Source organism: Mandrillus leucophaeus, unplaced genomic scaffold (assembly GCF_000951045.1).
Source record: "Mandrillus leucophaeus isolate KB7577 unplaced genomic scaffold, Mleu.le_1.0 Scaffold696, whole genome shotgun sequence".
NCBI lineage: Eukaryota > Metazoa > Chordata > Mammalia > Primates > Cercopithecidae > Mandrillus > Mandrillus leucophaeus.
In genome coordinates, this window is record NW_012107541.1 from 1,058,784 (window position 1) to 1,085,520 (window position 26,737).

At 32.9% G+C, this 26,737-nt stretch overlaps 1 protein-coding gene across 1 annotated transcript in view; it reads right to left on the bottom strand.

Moving 5' to 3' along the window:
- The window catches only part of ST8SIA4 (ST8 alpha-N-acetyl-neuraminide alpha-2,8-sialyltransferase 4), a 99,103-nt gene that overhangs the window by 35,715 nt on the left and 36,651 nt on the right, over window positions 1-26,737 (bottom strand). Inside the window, 1 exon segment of the mRNA XM_011964375.1 lies at window positions 11,376-11,669. Coding sequence (XP_011819765.1) covers window positions 11,376-11,669 — 294 coding nt within the window.

Consider the following 26,737-nt stretch of genomic DNA (forward strand, 5'->3'; position numbering starts at 1 on the left):
ACACTAGAGTTAGTTAACTGACCATGATCAATCACATAAAAACAAAAGACCTAATCTAAACTATTACACTCAAGCTAAAGTACACTTGTATCATTTCAAGAAGATAAGAACCTGTAACGTTTTCAAAGATTTATGGGAAACTTGATTAGATAACTTTTATCCACAAACTCAGGAAGTAGTTAGTTGTGTTCACTGTCTAAAAATTTATATTTGCATTTAACTTTAAATTCCCAAGTATTTAATATTTAATAGTTAAAATATATTAATTATTTTACTATATATAAGAAATCTCTGAATGCAATAATTGACCAGTCATCTTGACTTAAATTAGAATAGCTTAATGCAAATTAACTCAGTATATATTTTGCATATTGATCAATGTTCTTTTCTTCTGAAAAGTCAAAGAAACAAGGGAATTTTTATTTGTGCACCTTCTATCACTCATTAAAAGATTGAGCCTTGAAAGTAAAAGGTAATAGAACAAATTATTGAGCTTTCCCTGCAGTTTGTGAATATAGCAGTATAGCGCTTTGTTCTGATTATGAAATTTCAGTCCTAGAATTTATAAAATAATGACAATTAATTTATTTCCCCAGCTAAAATGTTTGAGTGACCATTTTTCCTCTATAGAGCACCATGATAAATTAATATTAAAAATTAATGGACTGATTTATTTATACAGATTTTGAAAGATAACACCCAAGAGAAAACTGTTACTAAATTATAGATCTAGGGTACTTTTCTCAGGTGGCCAGGATGAATTTATAGATGATCAGCCTGGATGCTTCCATACGTCATCCCTCATTATTATGATTCATCTACTTTTCTTATCAGAACTTGCTCTTCTATTTTTACCCTAACAAACACCACAGGCAGGTAAAATTTAGTAAGCATTAATTTCATAATTTAGTAGATTCAGGGTACAAGTTGATACATAGTTTGATTAATAATAAATTGAAGGAAAACAAGCTATCCAGATTATGTCCTCACTATTTAGAATTCAAGCCTTCCTTCTTGAAAGTTTCCCTCTTCTTCATCATAATACTGCCTGGTGAAAATAATTTCTAGTGCTACCCAGATTGATGAAAAAAACCTCTTCTTCAATTCTGTTTGGTTCCCTGCTTATTTGAATTGCTCTAGAGAACTAACTGAACCAAATTGCAACGTCTAACTTCAGCACAACTTTGCCCATTTTTATTCTCCACCCCTTTGCACATGTGCCCCAACCTCCACCGTAACATATACTGGGAATTCATGTTTCTTTTAGTTACAGAGATGAATAAGTCAATATTTGCTATGAAAAACTTTAAAATAAACCTAAAAAGTTGAAAATAAACAATACTCATACATTTTGAAGAATGTTCCAAAAGAGAAGAGAATACAGAGAGCGGAAACCCAGGTCAATCTCACCAAACGGAACAAGAGTGAGAAATGATGCCCAATTGAAACTTACCTTTAAATTGAGACTTGAAGGAATAAAAAATGATCTATATGAAGAAGAGAGAAAAATACACAACAAGAAGGAAAGCCAAAATATGCCAATGTCACAGGGGTGCTATGAAACCTTAACTACTCTTCCAAAGAAATTCTAGATATTTTGCAAAGCCTTTTGGTCTCAATGAGAGATAATCAGAACTGGGAAGCATATTGGTCAGGGGCAGAATGAAAGCTGTTTTCCATAGGTTCCAATTTGAGCCACACACTTGGGAATATCTTCTCAGACATAATCTATTTTTACTTCCACATTACACAATGCAATATGAATAATAGGATCTGCTAGGAAATAACATTGTGACTGAAGGGTAACCAGATTAAAATATCAGGAAACACTGAAGTTCCGGAAGTGTGCATATCAGAGTCCACCAGTAAGGAAAGAAATATCCTTTCATGGAAATCTCCTTTGGTTTAAAATACCTAATACGCAGCATCTAGCTACTCAAAAACATTAAACTAGGACACATGTTTTATAAAGAAATATTACAGCTGTGTTGCTCATAGGTCAAAATAGAAACCATATGGAAATATTTTTAGCCTAAGACTAATTTTAAAACAAGTAAGCCATTTTCAGAAAGCACTTGGAGTGAATATTCTCTTTTCAAAGTTGTTTTTTAAAATTGCTTTTCCTTATGTGACTTGAGTTGATTGAATACTCCAAAACAATCCATTAGAATGACTAATAAACTCAATTTCCTGAGGTCTATTGATGATGTATTTTAGCCTATAGTTTTGCTAAAGACTATTGGGAGCCTGGTCTGATTCACATTCTTCTACAAACCCATGACATTCACATGAAGTTATCCTGCAGAAGATCATCTTCATTTTATATAGACTTTAACCCTTACATTCATTTAAAATGAATTTTTGCATCTGGAAGATGAGTGCAGCAACTAACATTTGAGAAACGATATTTTTGTTAGTCTTAATGCTGAAAAAAAGTTGATGGATGATGTGTGAAAATATAATCTGTTTATTTGTTAGAAACCATAAAAATATTCTACCAAAGCAACTAATGTGTGCTTTCATTCTTTTAATAACCATTAAATATTTTTCAACAGAGTGAAAACTACCCAGATGAGAAGTTAGAGAGATATGTCACTTGATATGTGTAAGACATATTTTTCCCTCTTATATTTAGCTAAGAATTATGGTATTGATCATCGTGCCATAAAGTGCGAGCACAGGTAGTTTAGGAAGGTATGCCAAAATAAAATATCAATGTTCTAGCAAAACCCTGGGGACCCTGGGAGGGTACATTAAGTGATATCCTCTTGTTCACCGTAATTTTATTTAATAAAATTAATGAAGCCAAAAAGATACTGCATATAAAGTACGTAAATCAATTAAACTATTATCTTATATTCTGAATGAGGAAATAGAGTTATTTAGTCACTTAAAGTAATAATGTAAAACAATACCTACTTAAAAACAAAAGATGAAATTACTAGAAATAAATTCAAGATGGCATGTCAAACACCAACAACAGAAATATAAAAGGGAGGATTTTTACTATATATTAAGCATGGAAAAACTGATTTCTGAAAATCCTAAGTGACTACAGTTGAATAAAATTTAGTAATGTACCATTATTACAAGAAAATCAATATATTATTGGCACTATGTTTGACATACAAAATGTCTAACAAAGTAAACTTGCATAGAATAATAAACTTATATACTATGAGTATACTATTACATATTATATAATTATATAAAACATATATTTGTATATTTTATACTTTGTTAGTATGTGTAAATTATATACAGTATATCTATCTATTTATGCCGTGTGTATATATACAAAGAATATAAACATATCTACACACAGAGTATATATACTCTGTATAGCATATATAGAGACAGAGAAATAGCAAGAAAATATATAGAATTATGTATATTGATATGTTTTGTGTGTGTTTACAAAGTATATCGAGAATACATATAGACTATATATGTAAAGTCTGTACAGTGTGTGTATATAGATATAATAGTAAATATGTATGTATACTAATTTTATTTTTCATATATATAAATACTAGTTCAGAAATAGGTTTTCCACAATTGACATTTATCAAAAAAGTTATGAATTTTTTAAAAAATTAATAATTGCGGAAATCAAACAAAGGGCAAATTCAGCAATAAACACGTCTGTCTGTTCTTTTTATATAATATTTACCTAGGTATATATACATGCTTATATATATATCAATGTGTATCTATCTGTGCCTATGTGTGTATATATATTTCTTATATATTTCAAATATATATATTTCTTAAATATATTTCTTTTGCTGTCAAGTAAACATTTAGATGATGGTGGGTTAACTTAATTGTTGTGTTGAAACATGTAAAGAATAAATATCAAGAGAAAATGACTTTAAAGAAGAAATATTTTAGAAAGCTCTCTTTATTATAATGATTATCAAAAATTTAATGAACCTCTTTAGGAAGTTACGGAGAAGACATTCCTGAGAATGTTTAATTAAGGACAAGAGGTTTTTTTGTGACAGTTTGAATATTCCCATGTGTAAGGACAATCAAAGTTCAGAACCAGTGATTCTTAGAGCCCAAAGGAATCTATACGATTACATACATCAATACCTATATTTTAATGGTTATAAATCTGACACTAAAGGAATTAAACAGTCTTGTCTAAAGTCAGAATAGGAAAGGTTTGTTTTCGTCTTCCTTGGAAATCAAATTTCTGCAAAATTCTTTAAAATTATCTAAGTCAGTGTTCTTAGTTAGAATTGTTCAAATCCTCTTTAAAATCAAGAACATTTTCACAGAACCTCCAAAATATATATGTGAGCTTGAATTTAAGAAACACTGCTAGCTGGGCGCAGTGGCTCATGCTTGTAACCCCTGCACTTTGGGAGGCCAAGGTGGATGGATCACCTGAGGTTAGGAGTTCGAGAGCAGCCTGGCCAACATGGTGAAACCCCATCCCTACTAAAAAAAAAAAAAAAAAAAAAAAAAAAAAATTAGTCAGGCATGATGTCGCATGCCTGTAGTAGCAGCAACTAGGGAGGCTGAGGCAGAAGAATTGCGTGAACCCAGCCAAGAGGCAGAGGTTTCAGTGAGCCGATATTGTACCACTGCACTCCAGCCTGGGCATCAGAGCTACACTCTGTCTCAAAAAAGAAACCAAAAAAACAAAGATAAACAAAAAACAAACAAAAAAACACTGTTGTAGGGCATGAGATGTTTACCAAGTATTTCAAATAAAAACAACAATTTTTAATTCCAGGCAAATCTAAGGCAGTTTATGTAGCCCATTTATCTTACACATACTCATGTGCTTTGCAATCACTACAAAAGACTATTTTTTTTTAAGTATACAGGTATGTTATGTATTCTCCACTAAAAGATAAATAACGAAAACCAAAAGCGTTAGGCTGGTGAAAAGTAATCATGGTTTTTGCCATTATTTTCAATAGCAAAACCCACAACTACTTTTGCACTGAACTATACTACTCATTGAATCAAAATTTTAAAAATCTATATGAAATGAAATATCTTTAAAATTTTTTTTGAGAAAGATGTAAGCTTAAAAATGGTAAATAACTTTGGAATTATTTATTATGATGGTGACATCACAGAATATTATATACATTTATGGGTATCTTCTGTGAGTACTCAATCCAAGTGTTTATCTTGATTAATACAAAGTAGAAGCTTATTAATTTAATATGAGGATAACCCCCATCATATTAAAACAAATTAGTACTTACAATGTGGTGGCAAAAGAATATATCTATATTACTTTTGTTATAGTAGAATTTAAAAAAAAGTAAAAATTAAAAAAAAAACCTTAGGGGCCATCAAAATTTTTAAGGTAATTGAATTAAAAATCTCATTTTTGGTTTAAATCTTTTAATAATAGTTCATAATAATTAGCAGGGGCCAAAGGATTCAAATGTAAATATTTTAACATTTGTTTTCCCAGACTCGAATATCAACAGATCAAAAGCTTAAACCAATTAATGTTTAAAATTAAAATATCTGAATACAGATAACATTTTCAGAAGGGAACATATTATACAGTATTCACTAGGTTTAAACCCATCCATAGCTCTGTGTTTATTAAAATTCCCTTTTTTTGTGGGGAAAAAACCACATTCTAAATGAATGCATATTGTGTAGATGTATATACATGTATGATGTATATATATAAGATGTGTGTGTGTGTGTGTGTGCATATACACACACACACACAGACAAAAAGAATAGATCAATAAGAGCAATTTTGGGCCCAAAATGCTCCACTCTTTATTTTTAAAAAAATACAAAATGTTAATTTGAAAAAATGCAGACTATATGGGGCTTCTGAAGAAATATCAATAAAAAAGTGGCAATCCCACACCAATTTTATGTTTTCATACATTCTCTGAATGTTGTTACTTCAGGATATTGTAATTGAAAAGGTAATATAAGACTAGTTTATATATAATTATTTGTTCAGAATTATTATTGTAAACATACTTTTTTTTTTTTTTTTTTTTTTGAGATGGAATCTCACACTGTTGCCCAGGGTGGAGTGCAGTGGCATATCTCAACTCATTGCAACTTCTGCCTCCTGGTCTTAAGCGATTCTCCTGGCCTTAAGTGATTCTTTTGCCCCAGCTTCCCTAGTAGCTAGGATTACAGGCATGCGCCACCATGCCTGGCTAATTTTTGTATTTTTTATTAGAGATGGGGCTTCTCCATGTTGGCCATGCTGGTCTCAAATTTCTGACCTCAAGTGATCCACCTGCCTTGGCCTCCCAAAGTTCTGGGATTACAGGCATGAGCCACCATGCCTGGCCTATTGTGAGCATTTATTAATTTTATATTTTAAAATATACTATTAGCTTATAAAATTAGCTGATCAGAATTGTATATTTACTTTCCTTTCCCTACCTCTCATTTTTCCTATAATTTATTTTTAATAACAAAATAAAATCATATATAACAAGAACAAATGAGAATACAAATGTCCATCAAACAAGATTGGTTAAATAAATTATAGAAAAGTATATGATGGAATATACTTTGCTATTTAAAAAAAAGCTGTATTTATGTGTTATTAAGAAAATGTCATGTTAATTTAAAAAATAAAGTGCGAAAGAGTACATATGATTCGAGTTGTAGAGCTACTACAATAAATACATATTTAGGTTTGTGCATATAAAACATAATTTTAAAATATGCTTCTCTATCTGTCTATCTATATGTGTTTTGGAAAGATTCTTATGAAATTATCTGTCATAGTTCGATAGTGAAACTGAGGATACACTTTCTGTAATGTTTGTTTTTTTCCCATATTAAATGTAAGAAAATTAAGTATAATCATCCCACCAATGTAAAAACTACATTTGGTTATTACTAGTCAAATTAAAGCAACTGTAAAATAGGAATTTTTACCTGTCTCTAAGCATTTTATAAAAATGTATTTTGAGCTATGTCTTAGATAATATTTTAAAATATCATATAAAACTGTCATTAATTTAAACAGGTTGTTAAGATATTAAGTTGTATATTAATAATTTTCTTAGCTGGATATAAATAAGAAGCTTTTATTTTACATTTTGTAGTTAAATTTTTAAATGACTTTGAAGACCCCAAATCCCCTCTTCATGCTTACTATCTTATTTGCTCCAATCTTTTTTTTTTTTTTTTTTTTTGAGACGGAGAATCACTGTGTCACCCAGGCTGGAGTGCAGTAGCATGAGCTCGGCTCACTGCAACCTCTGCCTCCCTGGGTTCAAGCGATTCTCCTGCCTCAGCCTGCCATGTAGCGGGGACTACAGGTGTGTGCCACCATATCTGGCTAATTTTTGTATTTTTAGTAGAGGCAGTGTTTTGCCATGTTGGCCAGGCTCGTCTCGAACTTCTGACCTCAGGTAATCCACCCACCTTGGCCTCCCAAAGTATTGGGATCACAGGCATGAGCCACTGCACTGGGCCCAAAATTATTCCTTTCTTTATTAAAAAAAAAAAAATACAAAATGTTAATTTGAAAAATGCAGACCACGTGGGGCTTCTGAAAAAATACTAATAAAAAAGTGGCAATCCCACACCGATTTTATGTTTTCATACATTCTCTTAAACCTGTAATGTATATATCTGATTTGTCCCCATTAGATTACTCTTTTTCTATTTTGCAAGATTCTTTTTAAATTATGAATCTATGTATATAACTTTTCCTTCTGTTTTACTGAATATGGTTTCAGAAGAATTACAACACATTAAAACAATACTTAAGAGTATCTGAATTTTGTGACTGACGGCTTCATTTTTAGAGCTTATGGAAAAATCTAAAATTAAATAGGATTTTAAAATTAGTAGGGAATCACAGTTTTTAGAGGGCAAAATGGTTAAGTAATGATGTCTGACCGTATGAAAACTATCTAAATGATCCTCATTGTGTTCAGGAATCTTGTTTTACAAATCACTTAAACTTTTTATTTGTAATTGCAATACTTGGAAGAGCCTTCACATTTTAACATTATGACTATACACACCCTAAATTCTGCGTCTTGGGTGCTTTAATTGCTCATGAGGGTCAACCAAGTCCAGTAATCAACAGAGGATATGAAACTCCTTATTTTGCTGAACTGTATTAACCACAGGGTTTCAGAGAGGTAAGTCAAAGGAGATGTAAAACAATTACTTAAAGAATAGTTCTTTGGGGAGTTTGCCTTTGCTTTCGTATCACATAAATCATTTTTGTTTCATCAGTGCTCATACTTCCTTATTTTCATTTACAGTTCCAGTAGAAACTACATACATTATGTCAAAACACTATCTTGCATACATTAATGTACTAGTTTCAATAAAATCCATAAATGAAGTTGCCTTTCACAGGTACACCATGTGTACAAATTTCCATTCTATTGGAAAAGTCACAAGACTCTCTAGAGCTCCTTTTATTATCCGTGGCCACAGTTTAGAACTCAATACCTTGACCCTTTAAGAGGGTATATGTAGATTTGTGATAAGGAAGGTGGAGAGAGAAGTTATTTCTACAGAATTCAAAATCAGTTTAGAAAATATATCTAATTCACAGTAACCAAAAAAAGCATACCATTCCTTTCACCAGTGGTAAGAAATTTAGCCTTGTTGCTCTTTGGAATAAAATGCTTAGGAATTAGTGAAGTAGTTTATATTTATAATGGTTATAAAAGTGAATAGTACAAAACATAGGAGTCTTATTAAATTACTGAAAGAATCTGCAATTTTTACCTTTAAAATATATGTAAAAACCCATGTGTATTCACTGTTAATCATATATAACACTATCTGGATTCTAACTTATTGAAAATGCATTATTGCAGTCACTCCTCTTATTTCATGCTTCGGTTTTGGTATTGGATTGAGAAGTATAAACCAAAATCTAGGAAACAAAGGTACTAATTCAGAGTAATCTTAAGTTTTCTCATTAGTTTTCCATAGTCTGCTTACTTCAGAGTATTTCTTACTAAAACTTAATCTGCTATCACTGGAGTGAGTGTGTGTGTGTGTGTGTGTGTGTGTGTTTAAGATGGAAAAGTTATCTTTTTAAGGTGTTTTTCAGAATAACATGATACCCAAACAGACAAAAACAGACATGTTCTTAACACAATGCACTGTAATGTTACACTTTCTTAAAATGTACTTTTTTTTAAGAGTCAAATTGTAATTACCAGGGATATTTGTAACTTAAAAAACAAACAAACAAACAAACAAAAACCAGTTACTTACCCAAATGCACGTTTTTTTATCTTACTTTGTTGAAACTTCCTGTCAAACATCAAGAGAATGTGTGTCGAATAACCATGATGTAATTATAAGAATGCAATTTAGGCAGGGCGCCATGGCTTACGCCTGTATTCCCAGCATTTTGGGAGGCCGAGGAGGGCGGATCACGAGGTCAGAAGATCAAGACCAGCCTGGCTAACATGGTGAAACCCCGTCTCTACTAAAAATACAAAAAATTAGCTGGGCGTAGTTCCAGCTACTCCCTAGGCTGAGGCAGGAGAATGACGTGAACCCCGGAGGCGGAGCTGGCAATGAGCCGAGATCGCGCCACTGCACTCCAGCCTGGGCGACAGAGTGAGACTCCGTCTCAAAGCAATGTAATTGTGTGCAGAATAATACAATACAAGAAACTCTCTAGAGATTTAAACAGGAAATGGTAAATCCTTGCAGGAAATTATCTCAGGAACAAAACAAAAACACCTTAGCCCAGTTCCTGTTACAGTATAAGAAACTATTTTTAAGTCTGGGCTTGGAAACCTGTTTTTTTTCAGGACTTGTATCCATTGTATTTAATTGGCCCCCTGAACTTGCCCTTCCTTCCCAAGTCCACTGCTTCTGTCTTACATCCTTATTATCTTATGAGTAAATTGATCAAAAGCCTAATTGGTTTTTATGCCTCTAGCATTTTTCTTGTCCTTGCCAAATAAATGTCTGCAGTTACAAGATTTCTTATTAAATTCAGACATCTAACTGTGCTTCCTACAGCATAAACTCAATTCCCTTCTCAACCACATCCCAAGTTACTTTTCCAACTTTGTATTCCAGTGTTCCACAACAGGCTCCATTATTCCATATGTTTACTGTGCACTTCATCATTTCCTTGACCTGGTACCCTCTAATAATGTAACGGCATTTCCTTCTGTTTGGTTTTCTTATTCTGTTTCTTTTATCCCTCTGGCAATTGCTATTCTGTTTTTTTCTCTTTTTTCTCTTTCTTTTTTTTTTTTGAGACGAAGTCTCACTCTGTCGCCCAGGCTGGAGTGCAGTGGCCGCATCTCAGCTCACTGCAAGCTCCGCCTCCCGGGTTTACGCCATTCTCCTGCCTCAGCCTCCCGAGTAGCTGGGACTACAGTCGTCCGTCACGTCGTCCGGCTAGTTTTTTGTATTTTTTAGTAGAGACGGGGTTTCACCGTGTTAGCCAGGATGGTCTCGATCTCCTGACCTCGTGATCCGCCCGTCTCGGCCTCCCAAAGTGCTGGGATTACAGGCTATTCTGTTTTTAAAGTCCAGTTCAAATGTTTGATCTACTTTCCAAGTGTCTTTGTGAACCTGAGTGACAAATTATACACCTCTGACAATATATTCCCCTATTAGGCCACTAGTGAATTGTATATGCCTCTGTTTGTACCATAAAGCCTATGCATTTTTTAAAGTTAGTTGTCAGCTCTTCATTTTTGAAGCTACAGTATCTGACACTCAGTACACTTCCAGTAAAAAAACATAATTTCTCATCTGTGGTTCATCTTCTTTACATACTTATATGTGTGCATGAGTGAATTTGGCCTTTTGGTCATTTGCCACTTTTAAGCAAGCGTTTATATTTTAATGCTTTTTTCTGAACTTGTGTTAATAAAAGGGAAATGTTGGCTTAATTCATTAAAACAGCATCTGTGACTTTGGGGGGAAGCATTAAGGCATTTTATCTCAGCCAGCCTCCTTTCTCACTAGTAGGCCTCTTGGCTACAGATGGGACTTAATTGCTCCTTAAATATATCTAACATTTATGCTTACATAATATTGCCCACTAGCCATTCAGTACTTCTGTTGTAGTTTCCTTACACAAAACCCATGAATTTTACTATGAATTCTTACTACTTTTTAGTGCTAAAAATAAAAAAAAAAAAATAGTAGTTTGTTCATGAGCAGACATAAATAAGTGACAAGTTCAACAATTTGCTTTTTCAAAAAAGAAGATGAATTAAAATCATATCAAATGTAAACAAACTTCAAGTTTGTAAATAGAGTAACCACTATGAAATAATGGAAGCATATATCCATTTGGAGATTTTACTGAAGCTTATTCTTGTCTAGGAAAAATGTTTAGTTATATGTGTTCCACTGTGCCAAGGACAAACTGATCCTTTCCAGTCACTTACCCTCTGACAGCATGAATAAGTCTCAATGATGGATAGGCAGTTCGCACTTTCAGTTTATTCTTAAGGATTAATGCATTAACCCACTCCACGTGCTTCTCTCCTCCTTTGACCATGAAAGCAGGAATCCAAAGGACACTGTCATTCAGCATGGAAAGTCTATGCACAAATTTTTCTCTGTCACTCTCATTCCGAAAGCCTCCAAATGCTCTTTGTACAACTGATGGATTCATGGTAATAAAATCTGATTTAGTTCCCACATCTGCAGCAAACTCCACCACAGGAGCTAGATTACACCTGAAGAGGAAAAAATTAATGGGACAAATGAAAAAAAAGAAATATTCACTGGTAAAATGATGTTCATGAAAAGAAGAATGGGAAATGAGCATTTTTTTAACCGTGTGAAAAGAAAACCAAAAGATCATCTACTTGGTAAGATTGCATTTTCAATAACTCTCCGCACGTGCAGGAATGCTGCTTGCAATAAAAACGTACGCTCCCAGTACAGGGCTCAAAATGCCACTTGTGTGAATTCAACCTGTTGTCTAAGAATACCCTTTGCTATTATCTTCATAAAACCACACAATTTGAATTTGTAATCAGAGAATTTATGATGGTAAATTCACAAGGGTTCTTTGGCCATTCAGTAGGCAATTTAAACCACATGCTGCTCTACAAGTAAATAAAACACATTGGACTTGACATTCTAATCTGCACCACTTGTAAAACTTAAGTCATTTCAACAACTTTGTAAGTCTAAGGAGATAAAGTTGGCTTTACTTATACTCTGAGGTTAAGGGAAAAGTATAATTCCTTATAGTGTCTTACACAAACATATTTACAATTGTTTTCTATAGGTCTAAATGGGGAAGAAAAATAAGAAGAGTGGAGATATCATATTTAATGTGACTTTCTGGGGTTTTAAGTAATACAGAAAAACTCTTACTATAAGATCAAATATCAGTCTTCCTGTTATTTTAGGACCTCCTCAAAATATCTGTTTTCTCTTTTTGGACGTATGCATCCCTGGGGAATGCATATGTAGGGAAAGAACAGAATATGTTGTATTGTTTTCTCCACTAGAGCCATAAGGTTTTGAAAAGAGCTTGGGCCTGATGTTATTCATATAACCTGATTCCATTCTTATATTAGAAGAAAGCTTTGAAAAGCACCTTGAATATGGCGTTTAACCAATTTCTGTTGCTTCTTTGATCGGTCACATAGACCTTTTTATACTTGATTTTAAAAATAACTTCATTAAAAAAATTATTTTAACTTGCTTTTAAAAAGGTAGGTTTTAGTTGACAAAAGAAAAACTAGATTTTGATAAACAAGAGTTTACTGTATTGGGAAAAAGTTGTTTGAATCAATTCAATCAAACCTTTCATGAAAATATGAAACTATTTTTAATATTTTTATCAGCCTTTCAAGGGACGTGATTTTCTTTTTCTGCATTTTTGAATGTTTGGTCACATTATGAAAGTTCCTTACATTTCTTTTCCTTGTGTACTTTGTCACATTAATCGAATTATTAAACATTTTAATTAAAAAGTCAAGTATGTGTTCTGATATTAAAAATACTGTCTTATATATCGTTCCTTATCTCTCTTAATTAACATATCTTATTACTTCCTAGATCTCTGACAATATGTAGCTATAACAACAAATATATTTCATCTCAAATTCTATGTTATTTAGAGTTAGCTACTGAGGGAAAAATATTAACACAATAATATTATTTAGAAAGTATAGGTTAAAGATTATTATCTTTTCAATTTAGGTATCTTTAATTACATCCACTATATTATATGACAGAGTACATATTCGTTTCTATTCATGATTCATACCACTAATTGTGATTAGATATTATTCATTCTCATTATGGTAAGAATATTTCAAACAGGACTGACCAGAAAAAGATTTGCTGATGTGAATACTTGTCAAAGTGAACACCTTCTTGTGGAACTCAAGGAAGATCAAGGACTTGATCATTTTAAAGTCCTAAAATGTGCTCTACACAAATATTAAAAGTAATCTAAAATCTTAATGAAGCTAGTTACAACACGAATTTGGAAATTGTGGAGAAATTATATTCTGGACATCATTATTACTGACACTTCTTTAGGTAAAATAGTGAGAATACTTGTAATATTACAATTAACATGTTTCTGTTGGGGAAATGGCTTTGGATATTTTTTCCACTACAACAAACCCTCAGTAATTTCTTTTCAGAGGATTCCGATTGTAGAAAAATCAATATTTATACTTTATTTTCACTATAATAGTAAAACTAGTAAAAACCAACCCAATTAAATAGAATAAAAATGATATATTCTGCTAAATTATCCCTTCAGGAAAAAAATCACTCAATTACTCTATACTTTTTCTTGTCACATATTTAAACATCCCACCCCCTATCCATATTTTCCAATACCCACTCTTGATTTTCTGGCCATGAATTTCTCAAGAGGTGGTAAGATGCTCATGAATTAAAGCTGAAGGTTGAAAGATAAATGCTTTTCACTTTGAAAGCAAAAAGAAGCTAATGGAATAAGAATATTTATGGAGAATAGGATTGATTTAGGAAACAAACCAACATATTTGATTTAATTAATGAATTCTAAATGAGTATGGTGCTAACTAAAAGAGCAACTGGAGATCAAAGAGTAACAAATCCATGTGCAGAGTCTTGAGGATCTGAGCAGCGCCAAATTAGACTTTGTCAGGGATAGTAACTGGGGTACAGAAAATAACAAGACAGAAGACACTTCATAAAATATAACCATTTCTGGATTTAGGAATCCAGCTTGTTCGTTTTCCTGGGGAAGAATCCATTTTCCCTGGAAAGCTGAGTAATACAATGTCCACATGTTGCTGGTAAATTAAAAACTCTGTTGTTGAGTCAGATTTTTAGTCATAGAATTAGCTGAATGCCACATATTTAAAAGAAAGCATTAAAAAATCAAAAATAACCAAAGAGCTGTGATGCACTTCAGCAATTCAGTAGACTTGTTTTGAGCATCTAAACATTACTAGCAGAAAAACTGCTGACTCAGCAGGATTATGAATATATTTGCAATCACAAAATTTTCATTTTTCTTTTTAAAAATTCTTTAGAGGCTATAATATTCAAAATTAGCCAGAATGTGTCTCATTTATGAGTAATACATGATACTCATGTTACTCTTGATCTCATAAAACAGAAGAGTGGCCAATTTTAAAATGGTGGATTTTGGTGAGTCAAAATTGTTGAGTGCATATAAACATTTAATAGAGTCAAACAATATTCTCTTTATCCAAATTAATTTTTTGTGCACTTTTTATATTTGACATGTTGAAAACATATACACAGAATTAGCTATATTAACAATACTCTTTATTTACTCTAAACTTTCCAGTTCTCAATTTATTTGTGTTTATTCTCCAATATTGATTAAACACCTACAGGATTGCAGCTAACTCCACTGTATTCTAGGCCTCTGAATTTTCTTCCATGATGACTTCTCATCTCTATATGCAGAATTGAAGTTACCTTCATGTTAATTTAAAAGTTATATAAAATATTTATTTTAGGTTTCAAAGGGAATAAATATTTATTTCATGTATGAGCACCTCAAGATTACAGAATTCCCTAGCAAAAAATCTCTCTTGGATTGGCCATTATTCTCTGCATTTCCCTTAAATGATAGTTCAGTAATATATGCAACTGGGAGATCCCACTTTGATTTATTCAACAGGCATTTATTGAGAGTTAGTTTTGCAAACACTACTCTAGAAGCTCAGAAATCTTTTTCTAGCTATTCAGTTATTTATGTTATTTAATAATGACATAATCTATCCAAAATATATTCTTCACAGGTATTAGTAGTAGTTTTAATAAGTTAATGCTCACTCATTAGCAAAATATTTTTTAATTCTACAACGTGTTTTATGTATCTGTGCTAGGTATAGAACTCATCATTCAAAACTGGAGTAAATATGGTGTAAAACATGGTGTTCTGTGATAATTGGAGGTTGTCACTTACATCCTTTCACACAAAACAGATTAAGAAGAAAACAATTCTAGGTGTATTACAGACCAAATTTTCCCCACCTTTTTAAATATTCAGACAAATTACAAATATATAATTATCATCCTTTGTCTTTTTTGGCCAGTCCCAGTGTATTGCTTGCTGTGCTAACTGACATCCCTCAGCCAAAACATTATTACCTACGGAAACACCTTTGTCAATCCACTGTGAAATAGGAACCAATGTCTTCTCTTTTCTGCCCCTAGAGGAAGCTTGTTGATCCTGTTTGCTCCCATCTTGCTTCTCAGCTTGAGGAGCAAATGGAACAACAACAACAAAGATCTGTTAGCTATCTTTTCTTAGACTTTCTGATTACTTTATCAAAATTCCTAGGGAAAGCTGGCACATGTGACCTGTCAGTCTCTTTGACTTTCCTGTCATAAAGGTTGTGGGTTCCACATAGACTTCAAACCATTCATTTTGCTTTGAGGTAAAAAGTAGTATTAACTTCACTTTTAGATGAGAAACTAAGGCTAAAGTGGTTGAGAAACATGTCCAAGGGCATATAGGTTATAAAGGAAAAGCACCATCTAGTTTGTAATCATTCCAGGACAGGAGTTTTAACTGACACTATTGTACATATGATTTCATTCAGAAATATGATAAATGCCTATAAATTCATCCTTCACACAAACCTTCCTGTAGAAGAAAGAATGTTTTATCATTCAGCTCTAGCTTTATAGCTCAGATTCCTAGGACTCGGGTATATTATTCAAGGCCATTCAGCCAGGACCTTTCCCAAATTTTGAGCAGTTATTAAACAAAAGGTTTTAAACATCTAAAACATAAGCATAATATCTATACCTCAGATCTCTTGATAGACAAGATTTCAAAATGTTACTAGAAAGTATTAAATAACTAATTGATAAGACTTTTGAACTATTAACCATAGGATTAAAAGTTGACTTTCCTGTGGTATACCATAATGTAGTAAACAAAATATAAGAAATAAAGTTGAAATATCACCTTGAACATTTGCATTTCAGTATGCTGAACAGGCACACAAAATACACACATATACACACATACCACATTTTATGCTTTTAACAATGCCAATTGATGAAATTCTTAACTTGATAGAAATACAAACAATACACATCATGAAAATAATGAAATGACTAAACAGAAGAGGAAATTTTTCACAAACCCAGATTCGTTAACATTACTGGCAAGGGTGGGAAGAACAGTGTCATAATTTCTAGAGAAATTCACAGAATGAAAATATAATCAAATTCTTTCTACCAAACAAAGATCTGAACACCAAGAAATATGTTAGACTGTGTCATTCTCACATTTCTGTGGAAACAAAAATGGAAACATCGGTCAAATTTGCTATAACTGCACAGATATTACAGAATAGCTTAGATTTTGGAGGGGACAGAAAGGGGAACCATGACAAGGAAAAATATATTGCTTATTTTAAATAAAAATGTTAAATATATACCTCATATTTATCCAAATTTGGCTTAAACTTTGAGAAATAAAAGATACTTAGCTTCATTTCTATTCTTAGCTATCTGATCATCAGTAACCACGTGGGCAATGGAGACCTAAAATGTGGGCAATGGAGTTCACATCAAACAAGTTACTTAACTTCTCTAAGCTTATAGCTCTTTTTTCTTTTTACTTTTTCCTTTATTCAAGTATAAGTGACAAATAAAAATATTTCAGAGATTCAAATTTTTCTATAAATCAGGCTAACTGATTTATAGAAAACTGTAACCGGAAAATTAAATGAAACAAAATATTTGAAATTCATCTCAAAATTCCCTTGCCCTGGATGGATAAAACATATTAGATTATGCTAATTCCTTTCACATACTCTTTCCTTTTACAATGTATTATGATCATAAATCTTTGGAAATGCACGCAGGTAAATTAAAGGCATGTCAAATAAGATCTTTCTGAGCAACAGCATAAGGAAGTCCAGACTTTATTTACAACACATTTAGTAAGCCATTTTGGCTGAAATTTACTTTTGATCCCCTGGGAATTGAGACTTGAATGACTGATGGGGCCAGACTGCAAACATTTTAAATATTAGATGAAACAAATTTGACTCCATAGGCAGCGTGGAAACTTTAAAACCCATAGACATGGTCAATTGTACTTAAAAAGAGGAATATGACTCAAGTATTCAGGCGAATAAGGCCTCCCAGTTAAAATTTCATAACAACATAATTCACATAGAAGGTAATAAAAATCTTTTATTATTGCTCTAAGAAGAATACTTACATTTTTAAAATATTTATTTCTTTATTTCTGTATTTATTTTGAGATGGCTTCTCCCACTGTCACCCCGGTTGGAGTGCAGTGGCACAATATTGGCTCAGGGCAACCTCCGCCTCCCGGGTTCAAGCAATTCTCCTGCTTCAGCCACCCAAGTAGCTGGGATTACAGGTGCCCGCCACCACGCCCAGCTATGTTTTTTTATTTTATTTTTTGTATTTTTAGTAGAGATGGGGTTTCACTATGTTGATCATGCTGGTCTTAAACTCCTGACCTCAGGTGATCCACCCGCCTCTGCCTCCCAAGTAGCTGGGATCACAGGCATGAGCCACCCCACCTGGCTGAATATCTAACTTGTATTGAACATTTGTGATGTGCCAGGAAGCATTTTCTGTGCTTTGCATGTAATATATGTGATTCTCACAATAAGCCAATGAGATAGTCACTATTGCTGTTTTCCAATGATGAGGAAACTGAGTTGCAAGAAATATGTCCAAGATTACATGGTTTGTAAGTAGTAGAGGCAGATTTTAAGCTCATGCTCTTAAATATTGTGTACCACTGAATCCCTAAGAATGGAAAGGAAGCAAAAAATAAATACAAAGAACTTGGTCACAAGTTCAGTTGTATATGTGAAGGTGATATGGCTATGACTTCCATCACCTTGTTGAACCTTATGTTTGGTCTGAAAGTCTGATTGGCTAAAGTGAAGGTTTCACCTTTCCTCAGTCTTCTGTAAACAATCCTCCCCAAAGGTAGGGTCTTGGGTGGGAGAGGATGATAATTCCAGCATGCAGAAAGTCACTGCCTGGTAGGAATATACAGAAGGTTGTGATCCTCTGAAAAGCCACCAAAGAAAACAGACATAGGAAAGAATGTGAAGGAAAATAAAAGGTTGATTCTGAGATTTCCTACTATGTAAGTGTGGAAAAAAGGTTAGGTAATTAATAGTAGATGTGCACACACTAAAGGAGGGAGGGAAGAAGGAAGCAAAGAAGAAAGAAGAAAAATGATGCACTTCTGAGATGCCATTTAAAAGTACAGTACTAAAATTCAGAACACATGAATTCAAATCAAGACTCTTTACAATAAAACCAGTGGCCTATATTCTCTTTCCTAAAATAAAAAGTGGTTCTATGTGAAAATGAGAAGTAAAAACCACTCATTGAGTTTAATTTTAAAATAAATATATTGAAATGTGTAAATTTTTATCTTCTTTCTCTTCAAGAGATTTACATCTTATAAGAAATGTGCCCAGTATGAAAAACTACACCTAAACAAATCTTATTGCTGAAAGAAAAAAATCTTCTTTAGCACTGGAACTCAAGTCTCAAAATAAATAATAAGAGGATACTGGAAGCATTATCTCAAAATATTATGAGATCGCTAAAATGCTATTAGTATCTTTAATTTATTTAAATGTAATATAAAATCACAATTATCTTCTCTGATATAAAGCAATGGATTAAACTAAGACCTAAAATTACAGAGATATCCCAGGACTTCAGCTAAGGACAAACGGCAAGGACAGCTCTGTCTTACACTGTCTTTATTAACTTCAGCATACCAACAGAAAAGAATCTGTAAAATCAGGAAAGGTGCTTATAGTCAGAGTGCTTCCTTGTGAATCCACATTTTAAATCAAACTAAAACTTTGCATTTATCAACTTTCTCCTTGGAGACTTGAATGGTATGACTAATTACAAGTTAGCACTTGTTTTTTCAAGAAAGGATTAAAAAAATAGAGCAGAGTGTAAAAGGAACCAAAAATGAATAAATTAAAATGATAAGACATCATAAAGACAACAATTTGTAAATACTTTTATCAATTAAAAAGAAAGTCTAATGGCATCTGGTTGTCAATGCATAGTTGCTTGTAATAAGCAAAACGGAGGGTAAAGCGTTAACTGCTGTTCTTTATCTGGGACTTCACAATATATTTATAAAAGCCAACAGCAAATTCTGAAATGGCAACAAAATTCAGGTTCTACTAATGCGGGGAGCTATCTTGTCTGGTTCATTACTTATTCCCACTGCCAAAGTATCTCATAGTAGGTGTTCAGTAATCATTTTGTAAAGTTCTCTCATTTATTAAATGCAGTACAAAGCACATGGCAATATCAGTGACACATAACATACACATAACTGAATACTATATTTTAAAAATTGCATCCCACAAAGCAACCAACTATTATAAGGTTTGTTATTTAATATGACTTCTTGTGACATTTGCATAGTGTCTATTTCCTTTGTTTCTGTTCTGTTCTTGCCCATACCCAACTCCCAGAAACCAACTCTGGCTTAACTTAGAAAAAAGTGATTTATTGGAAACCTGGCTAGACCACAGAATCACTAAAAAGATCATAGCCCCCAAACAATGGGTTATGTCCCTGTCAGGGACACCGTGATTTCTCACTATCAGGGAACTCTGAACTTCTAGTAAACCCAGTTTTCTTACCCCACATTTCACCAGCCAAAGTCATAATTAGGAAAATGTGGTTAAACTAGTTTTGACCACATTTCTGTTCCCGTGCTGCTAGGCAGAGAGAAATGAAAATATTGATCAATTTTTGCTTTTGTAGTGGATAGCAGGTCCCCTTTCTACATATTTACAGGTTCTCCTTAAATAACAAGAAATTGTCAGATACTGAATAGTTAAAAAAAGGCAAAAAATGTCCAATTGATCACTCCTTATTCTTAATTTTTCCTTGTTGGCATTTTCTAGATTTTTGTTACTAGCCATATTATCTATCAATTCACACCTCACCTCTTGCAGGAGCGCAACTACTGCCGTCTTTCACTTAGCATGGTTAAGGAAATCTTTATCTCCAACTCTAACACCTATCTGGGTTTCAATCAGTTACTGAACTCCTCAGTTATTATCCCAACGATACTTCAAATCAGCATGTTTACAATGAAAGTCATTACCTGTAGTGTTCTCTTTTCTCTTCCATAAACTTCTTTTTTCTTTATTTTCTAATACTATGTCACTATTACTTCTACTGTTACCAAAATACCAGCATCTCAGAGACTTTTTACATCTTTCTCCCCATTGTATTCCCCATATCTTCTTGGTCACCAAATTCTGCCTTATATATACTCTTCTTACCACCCAAATATGACACTTCCTATTTACTCTTCTTGCCACTGTCCAATTTTAGTTATACCTCGCTTAGATTTTTGTTATAATTTAAATGGTCTTACAATCTTTAGTCTCATACTCCTCCAATCATACATGCGCATTTACTGATTATGATAATTCTGTTTGTTGAAACTTCCAGTGAATGAAATTTAAAATCTAGTGTTCTGGAATCTCAGTCTGCTTTAGAAAGCATAAGGTTGTCCCTTAAGCTTGAGGACACATGGGCATGGCCAATAGTAATTCTCAATGCCTTCAGAATTAAGAACCAAGCCTTAGATTATGTCATTTTAACACTGGTTTTACTAAGTGTTGTCTTGTATTCATTGGCACAATGTTAACATAGTGTCTGTCTGTCTCTCACTGAATTTATCACACTGTGGATTAATTACATAGTTATGTTAGTTTCTTCTACCAGAATATGGATTCCTTAGACATATCTCTTTTCTCTTTATGTTTCCAGGGCCTATCAGTCAAAGCCCAAAACATAGGAGAAATAAGAAATAAGATGTGTAAAATATTTGCTAAAATGAGTGGAAATATTTTAAATTAAACACGCTATATCTTGATTAACTGTTTTATTTAAGGTTCACATTTTTGCATCACATATAACACACATATTTACTTTCAAAGAGTAAACTGAAAGATGTTTGTGTAAGTAAAAATAATTACTATGCGGGCCGGGTGCGGTGGCTCACGCCTGTAATCCCAGCACTTTGGGAGGCCGAGGCGGGCGGATCACAAGGTCAGGAGATCAAGACCACGGTGAAACCCCATCTCTACTAAAAATACAAAAAATTAGCCGGGCGCGGTTGCCGGCGCCTGTAGTCCCAGCTACTCGGGAGGCTGAGGCAGGAGAATAGCGGGAACCCAGGAGGCGGAGCTTACAGTGAGCGGAGATCGAGCCACTGTCCTCCAGCCAGGGGGACAGAGCGAGACTCTGTCTCAAAAATAATAATAAGAAGAAGAATTACTATGCAAAAAATTTTCTTCAATGAAATGTTACAAAGACATCTTTGTTTTTGTTTTAACACTTGAAAAGGACTTTAAAAATGCCAGGACCTCTTCTAAATTTCACACACACACATATACATAAATTTAAACATTTAACCTCATAAGGACGCAAAGAAATAGTACTACAATTATATATACTTTACAGATTAGTAACCTGAAGCGCAAACACAGAGGATGGGTGACCAGACTAATGTCATTGGTTTGTAAGTGCTAGAGCTAGGGTTCAAAACCAAGCAGTCTACATGTGATTCTACGCTCAAACTTTTTTTTAACACCTGGGCCAAATAAACATATACATAGATGTGAAAAATACATCATTAAACTTCATGAGCATTGTTGGGAACTTGCTGTTACACTACATGAATTGTCAAAGTAATTTAAATATGACATATTAATTTCACCATTTATCACAGACCATTAAGAATCAACATGTGATTGTTTTCTTTTTTTCATGAAAGTGAATATGAATGTATTTATGGTAGTCGACTAAAATATATTTGAATCATAAATATGTTTCTTAAAATTGCACATAGAATTAATACTAGGTATACCCTCAAAATTCTGCCTTTGTAATTAAAAAGAGGTGTAATTTTTATTTGCCTGAAGGAATGCAAGGAAAAAATATGAGTTGTTGAAAGATTCCCTGTGTATTACAAAATAAAATTTTGAGAAAAGTTTGTATTTAGGATATTTAAAATTAGGGATTGGAGAACCAAGTGAGAATTCTCAAGATATATGTATCATGACACATTCTTGCCAAAATAATCAGTAAAACTACTCCATTGGTCTGTGGTTGCAGCAGTTACTACTGTTTAACAAAAGAACTGATTCAGCATAGTACTTAAGTCCTTTAAAATTATGTTGTACACTTAAAAGAAGGAAACAACATTTGCTATGGTTGATATTGTAATCACCCATGATAGAAAACTAAGGTAGAAAAACTATAATTTTTCCCTTTGCAATTCATGCTGTTGATAAAGTATGTACAATGGGTACATTAGAGGGGTTGTAGGAAAAATATCTAACTCTTAGTGATTATATCATCAAATTGCCACAGAAATGTCACTTTGACATTTAACTTTCTTGTTTAAATAAACAAAAAACCTTAATAACATATTCACTTGTCATTTTTATAAATATCTTTTTGAAAGTATAACCCAAGGTTGAAAATTATTTTTAACTTATTATATATTATTTATTCAATACTGAGTCCCAAAAAGACAGTCGGTTTAATGCTCAAAATATGTAGGCATTCCAATACCAATCAAGCATTGGGAAAAATATTATGAGTGTATAAAAATGAATGTTTCAATTTCTGATATCATAAGGTATGCCAAGACAATTTCACATTTATTACACCATACTTATTATAAGGGGATCATTCTCAAGCTCTATTTTAACAGGTTCATACTTTGACTTAGTTGTAATGCCTGATCCCCATAATGTTCTTATCCTCTGTATCTGATTCATTACAAAGCCCTAAAAATTCCTCTCAGAATTTCCCCTGAATATATTTCCTCTCCTATGTTCTTACTGATACATTCTCAGCTGAGGCACCACCATGTTTCTTTGAACTAGTATTGTAATAATGTCCTTATTATTTTTCAAACAATTAACTAGATTCATTGGTAGATCATGAATTAATTGTGTGCTCATTGATCGCTAAGTTTGAAAGAGCAAAAAAGGATAGAATGGATTATAACAGAAAATGACAATGTTACTTGAACATCATTTTAAGAAAATTTGTTGAAGACTTCCATATATGTGTGCATGGTTAGTAGCCATAGTCGGGAAAACAATACGAGGAGTAAATCATGATATAAAATCGATTCTATTACTAATCATCTTTGTGACAAGATATTAAAAGACACTGCTGTAACCAGCTGTTTGCCACAAGGACTGTCAACTTTATCAATTCTCTGTTTCAGAGATAGTGTTTTGATGTTTACAATGTACATTTAATCATGTTATGAACCGAACCAAACATCTTCATTAGTTTCAGTCAAGATTCCGAATTGGATCTTCCACAACTATTCCCTCCCCTACTCAGAATTTTTGTTTTATACATCCTATTGCCTATCTTAGATTCAAATATTATCAGACTCCCTATGTCTTTGTTTATTTGTATTCCTTTATTTATGTTGATGTCTCTGCCTGAAACTACCTCCCTCCCTAAGACACCCTAGCCTTAAGCCTGAAAAAGTCGTATTTGTTCTTAAAAATCAATGATTAATATCCATTTCAATGCTTTACCTAATTTCCCAGGCCAAACTGATTGTTTCCACTGCTCTGGTGTAAAAGTACTTACTGTTATCTATATTCTACTATGTATTAAACTCTGACATATTTTGTTACTTGTCCAGGGATTGACATCTTTAATAAGTTAGTAAAGCTACATATAATAATAATGAGAGCTTATGTCCTGCCTTTGCCTTATCATCAGTGGCTAGTTCTGTGAGTACCTTTAATAAAGCAATTTGGACATTGTTAGTACAACAATTTATTTCCTTCATCAGAGTATGATCATCTGAAAAGTTGAAACTTGCTCTTTATATTTGTATCTGAACTTTCTGATAAAGCACTGAATGAAGAAGTGGAGAACAATTATAAGGAAGGTGAAAGTTATAATTACACATAACTGGAAACAATAGGCACTGACAAGTGTATCTGTGTTTGGCTTTGGAGTACATTTTTTTTTACCTATGTCTTATTTACAGATAAATATGATAGTTGAAAAATAACAAGTACTTTAAACCAAAAACTGTAGCTGTATTTTGAAAATCTGTGGAAGGATAGATCTACTGACCATTTGCTAATGTCCATTTCATGTCAAAGAGGAATGATAACGATAATATTTCACATTAATAGCAATCATACCATCAACACTAGGTGTTATCATCTTACTTACTGCTATGATCTGAATGTCATCACTTTTTTCCTCCTCTAATATCTTCCTCATTTAGGGTGCCTTCTCTTTCATATACTTTTATCTGTTTATTATTATGGTCTTTCCAAGTTGCTCATGTTTCTATACTTCTCAGTATTTTTCTCTTCTGTTTATAACAATGACAACAAAACTCAAACAAACAAACAAAAAAGCAAACCAACATAACAAGAAACTCCAACGGTCCCTCTTGGACGGTAAGATTCCATGCAAATTCTTAACATGATGTAATGATCCTTCATCATTTAAAGTCAGCATGTCTTGGCATTTCCCCTTGAACGTTCGTTATGAACCTAACAAGAGGGTGGTCTCAAATTCTGTCTTATCTTTTTTTTCATTATTATACTTTAAGTTCTAGGGTACACATGCACAACATGCAGGTTTGTTACATATGTATACATGTGCCATGTTGGTGTGCTGCACCCATTAATTCGTCATTTACTTTAGGTATTTTTCCTAATGCTCTCCCTCCCCCTCCCACACCATGACTGGCCCTGGTGTGTGATGTTCCCCACCCTGTGTCCAAGTGTTCTCATTGTTATGAGTGAGAACATGCAGTGTTTGGTTTTCTGTCCGTGTGATAGTTTGCTCAGAATGATGGTTTCCAGTTTCATCCATGTCCCTACAAAGGACATAAACTCATCCTATTTGATGGCTGCATAATATTCCATGGTGCATATGTGCTACATTTTCTTAATCCTTTCTATCATTGATGGACATTTGGGTTGGTTCCAAGTCTTTGCTATTGTGAATAGTCTCAACTTAAGATCATGGAAAGTATTTGTCTGTGTGCTTACAGGTCCCATTGCCTCAGATTCCTCTTCTTCACATTTTGAATAATCATTCAGATGTACAATGATTTAATTTTATTTATAAGACTTTGGAAGACATCATTAACTTGATTTTTGGAAAAGCTGTTTTCAGTTTACATTTCCAAATGCATTTTATGGGAATGCCAACATCAATGTAACTTTTCACTGACTAGTAAACATTTTAAAAATCTTTGTTAGACTTACATATGAAAAATTGTTTACAATCTTTGCTTTAGAAAATGGGTGAAAATTTAAAACGTTTTAAAATTTTAGATAGTTTATGGTCATCATTTCCATTTTTAAAAATTTTTACTTGTAGATAAAATAATGTCTGTGTGAGGAGTGACATAATTAGAAAAAAAGAACTGTACCTCTCATCACAATTTATATTTCATATTTCATGTGTAGTTTTAAGTTAAATTTTAAACATCATAATTAGAACAACATATAAATCATATTTCTACATATAACACAAATTTTGCATTTAAAATCAATAAACAAAAATCACAATTTAGTTTTATATAAATTATAAAATTTCATAGATCAAAAACATGAACAAGATATTAAGCAAAACTACTGGAGAAAATGTCTGTAGCAAATATTAGATAAGCAATGTTACTATTCCTAAATTATAAGTCGTTATTTTTTTTAGTAGTAATTTTTTAAAAAATCATTCTAGTGCCCTAGACTTTAGCTCTCTATCATGGATTTAGTTGTTCGCTATTTGCTGTTTGAGTTAAGGAAATACATATCCTCTGTGAGATAGAAGGATAAAGCCTTAAGGCCTGATCTTAGTTATTTCTTGCCTGCTGCTAGCTTTTGAATGTGTTTGCTCTTGCTTTTCTAGTTCTTTTAATTGTGATGTTAGGGTGTCAATTTTAGATCTTTCCAGCTTTCTCTTGTGGGCATTTAGTGCTATAAATTTCTGTCTACACACTGCTTTAAATGTGTGCCAGAGATTCTGGTATGTTGTATCTTTGTTCTCATCGGTTTCAAGAACATCTTTATTTCTGCCTTTATTTCGTTATGTACCCAGTAGTCACTCAGGAGCAGGTTGTTCAGTTTCCATGTAGTTGAGAGATTTTCATTGATTTTCTTAGTCCTGAGTTCTAGTTTGATTGCACTGTGGTCTGAGAGACAGTTTGTTATAATTTCTG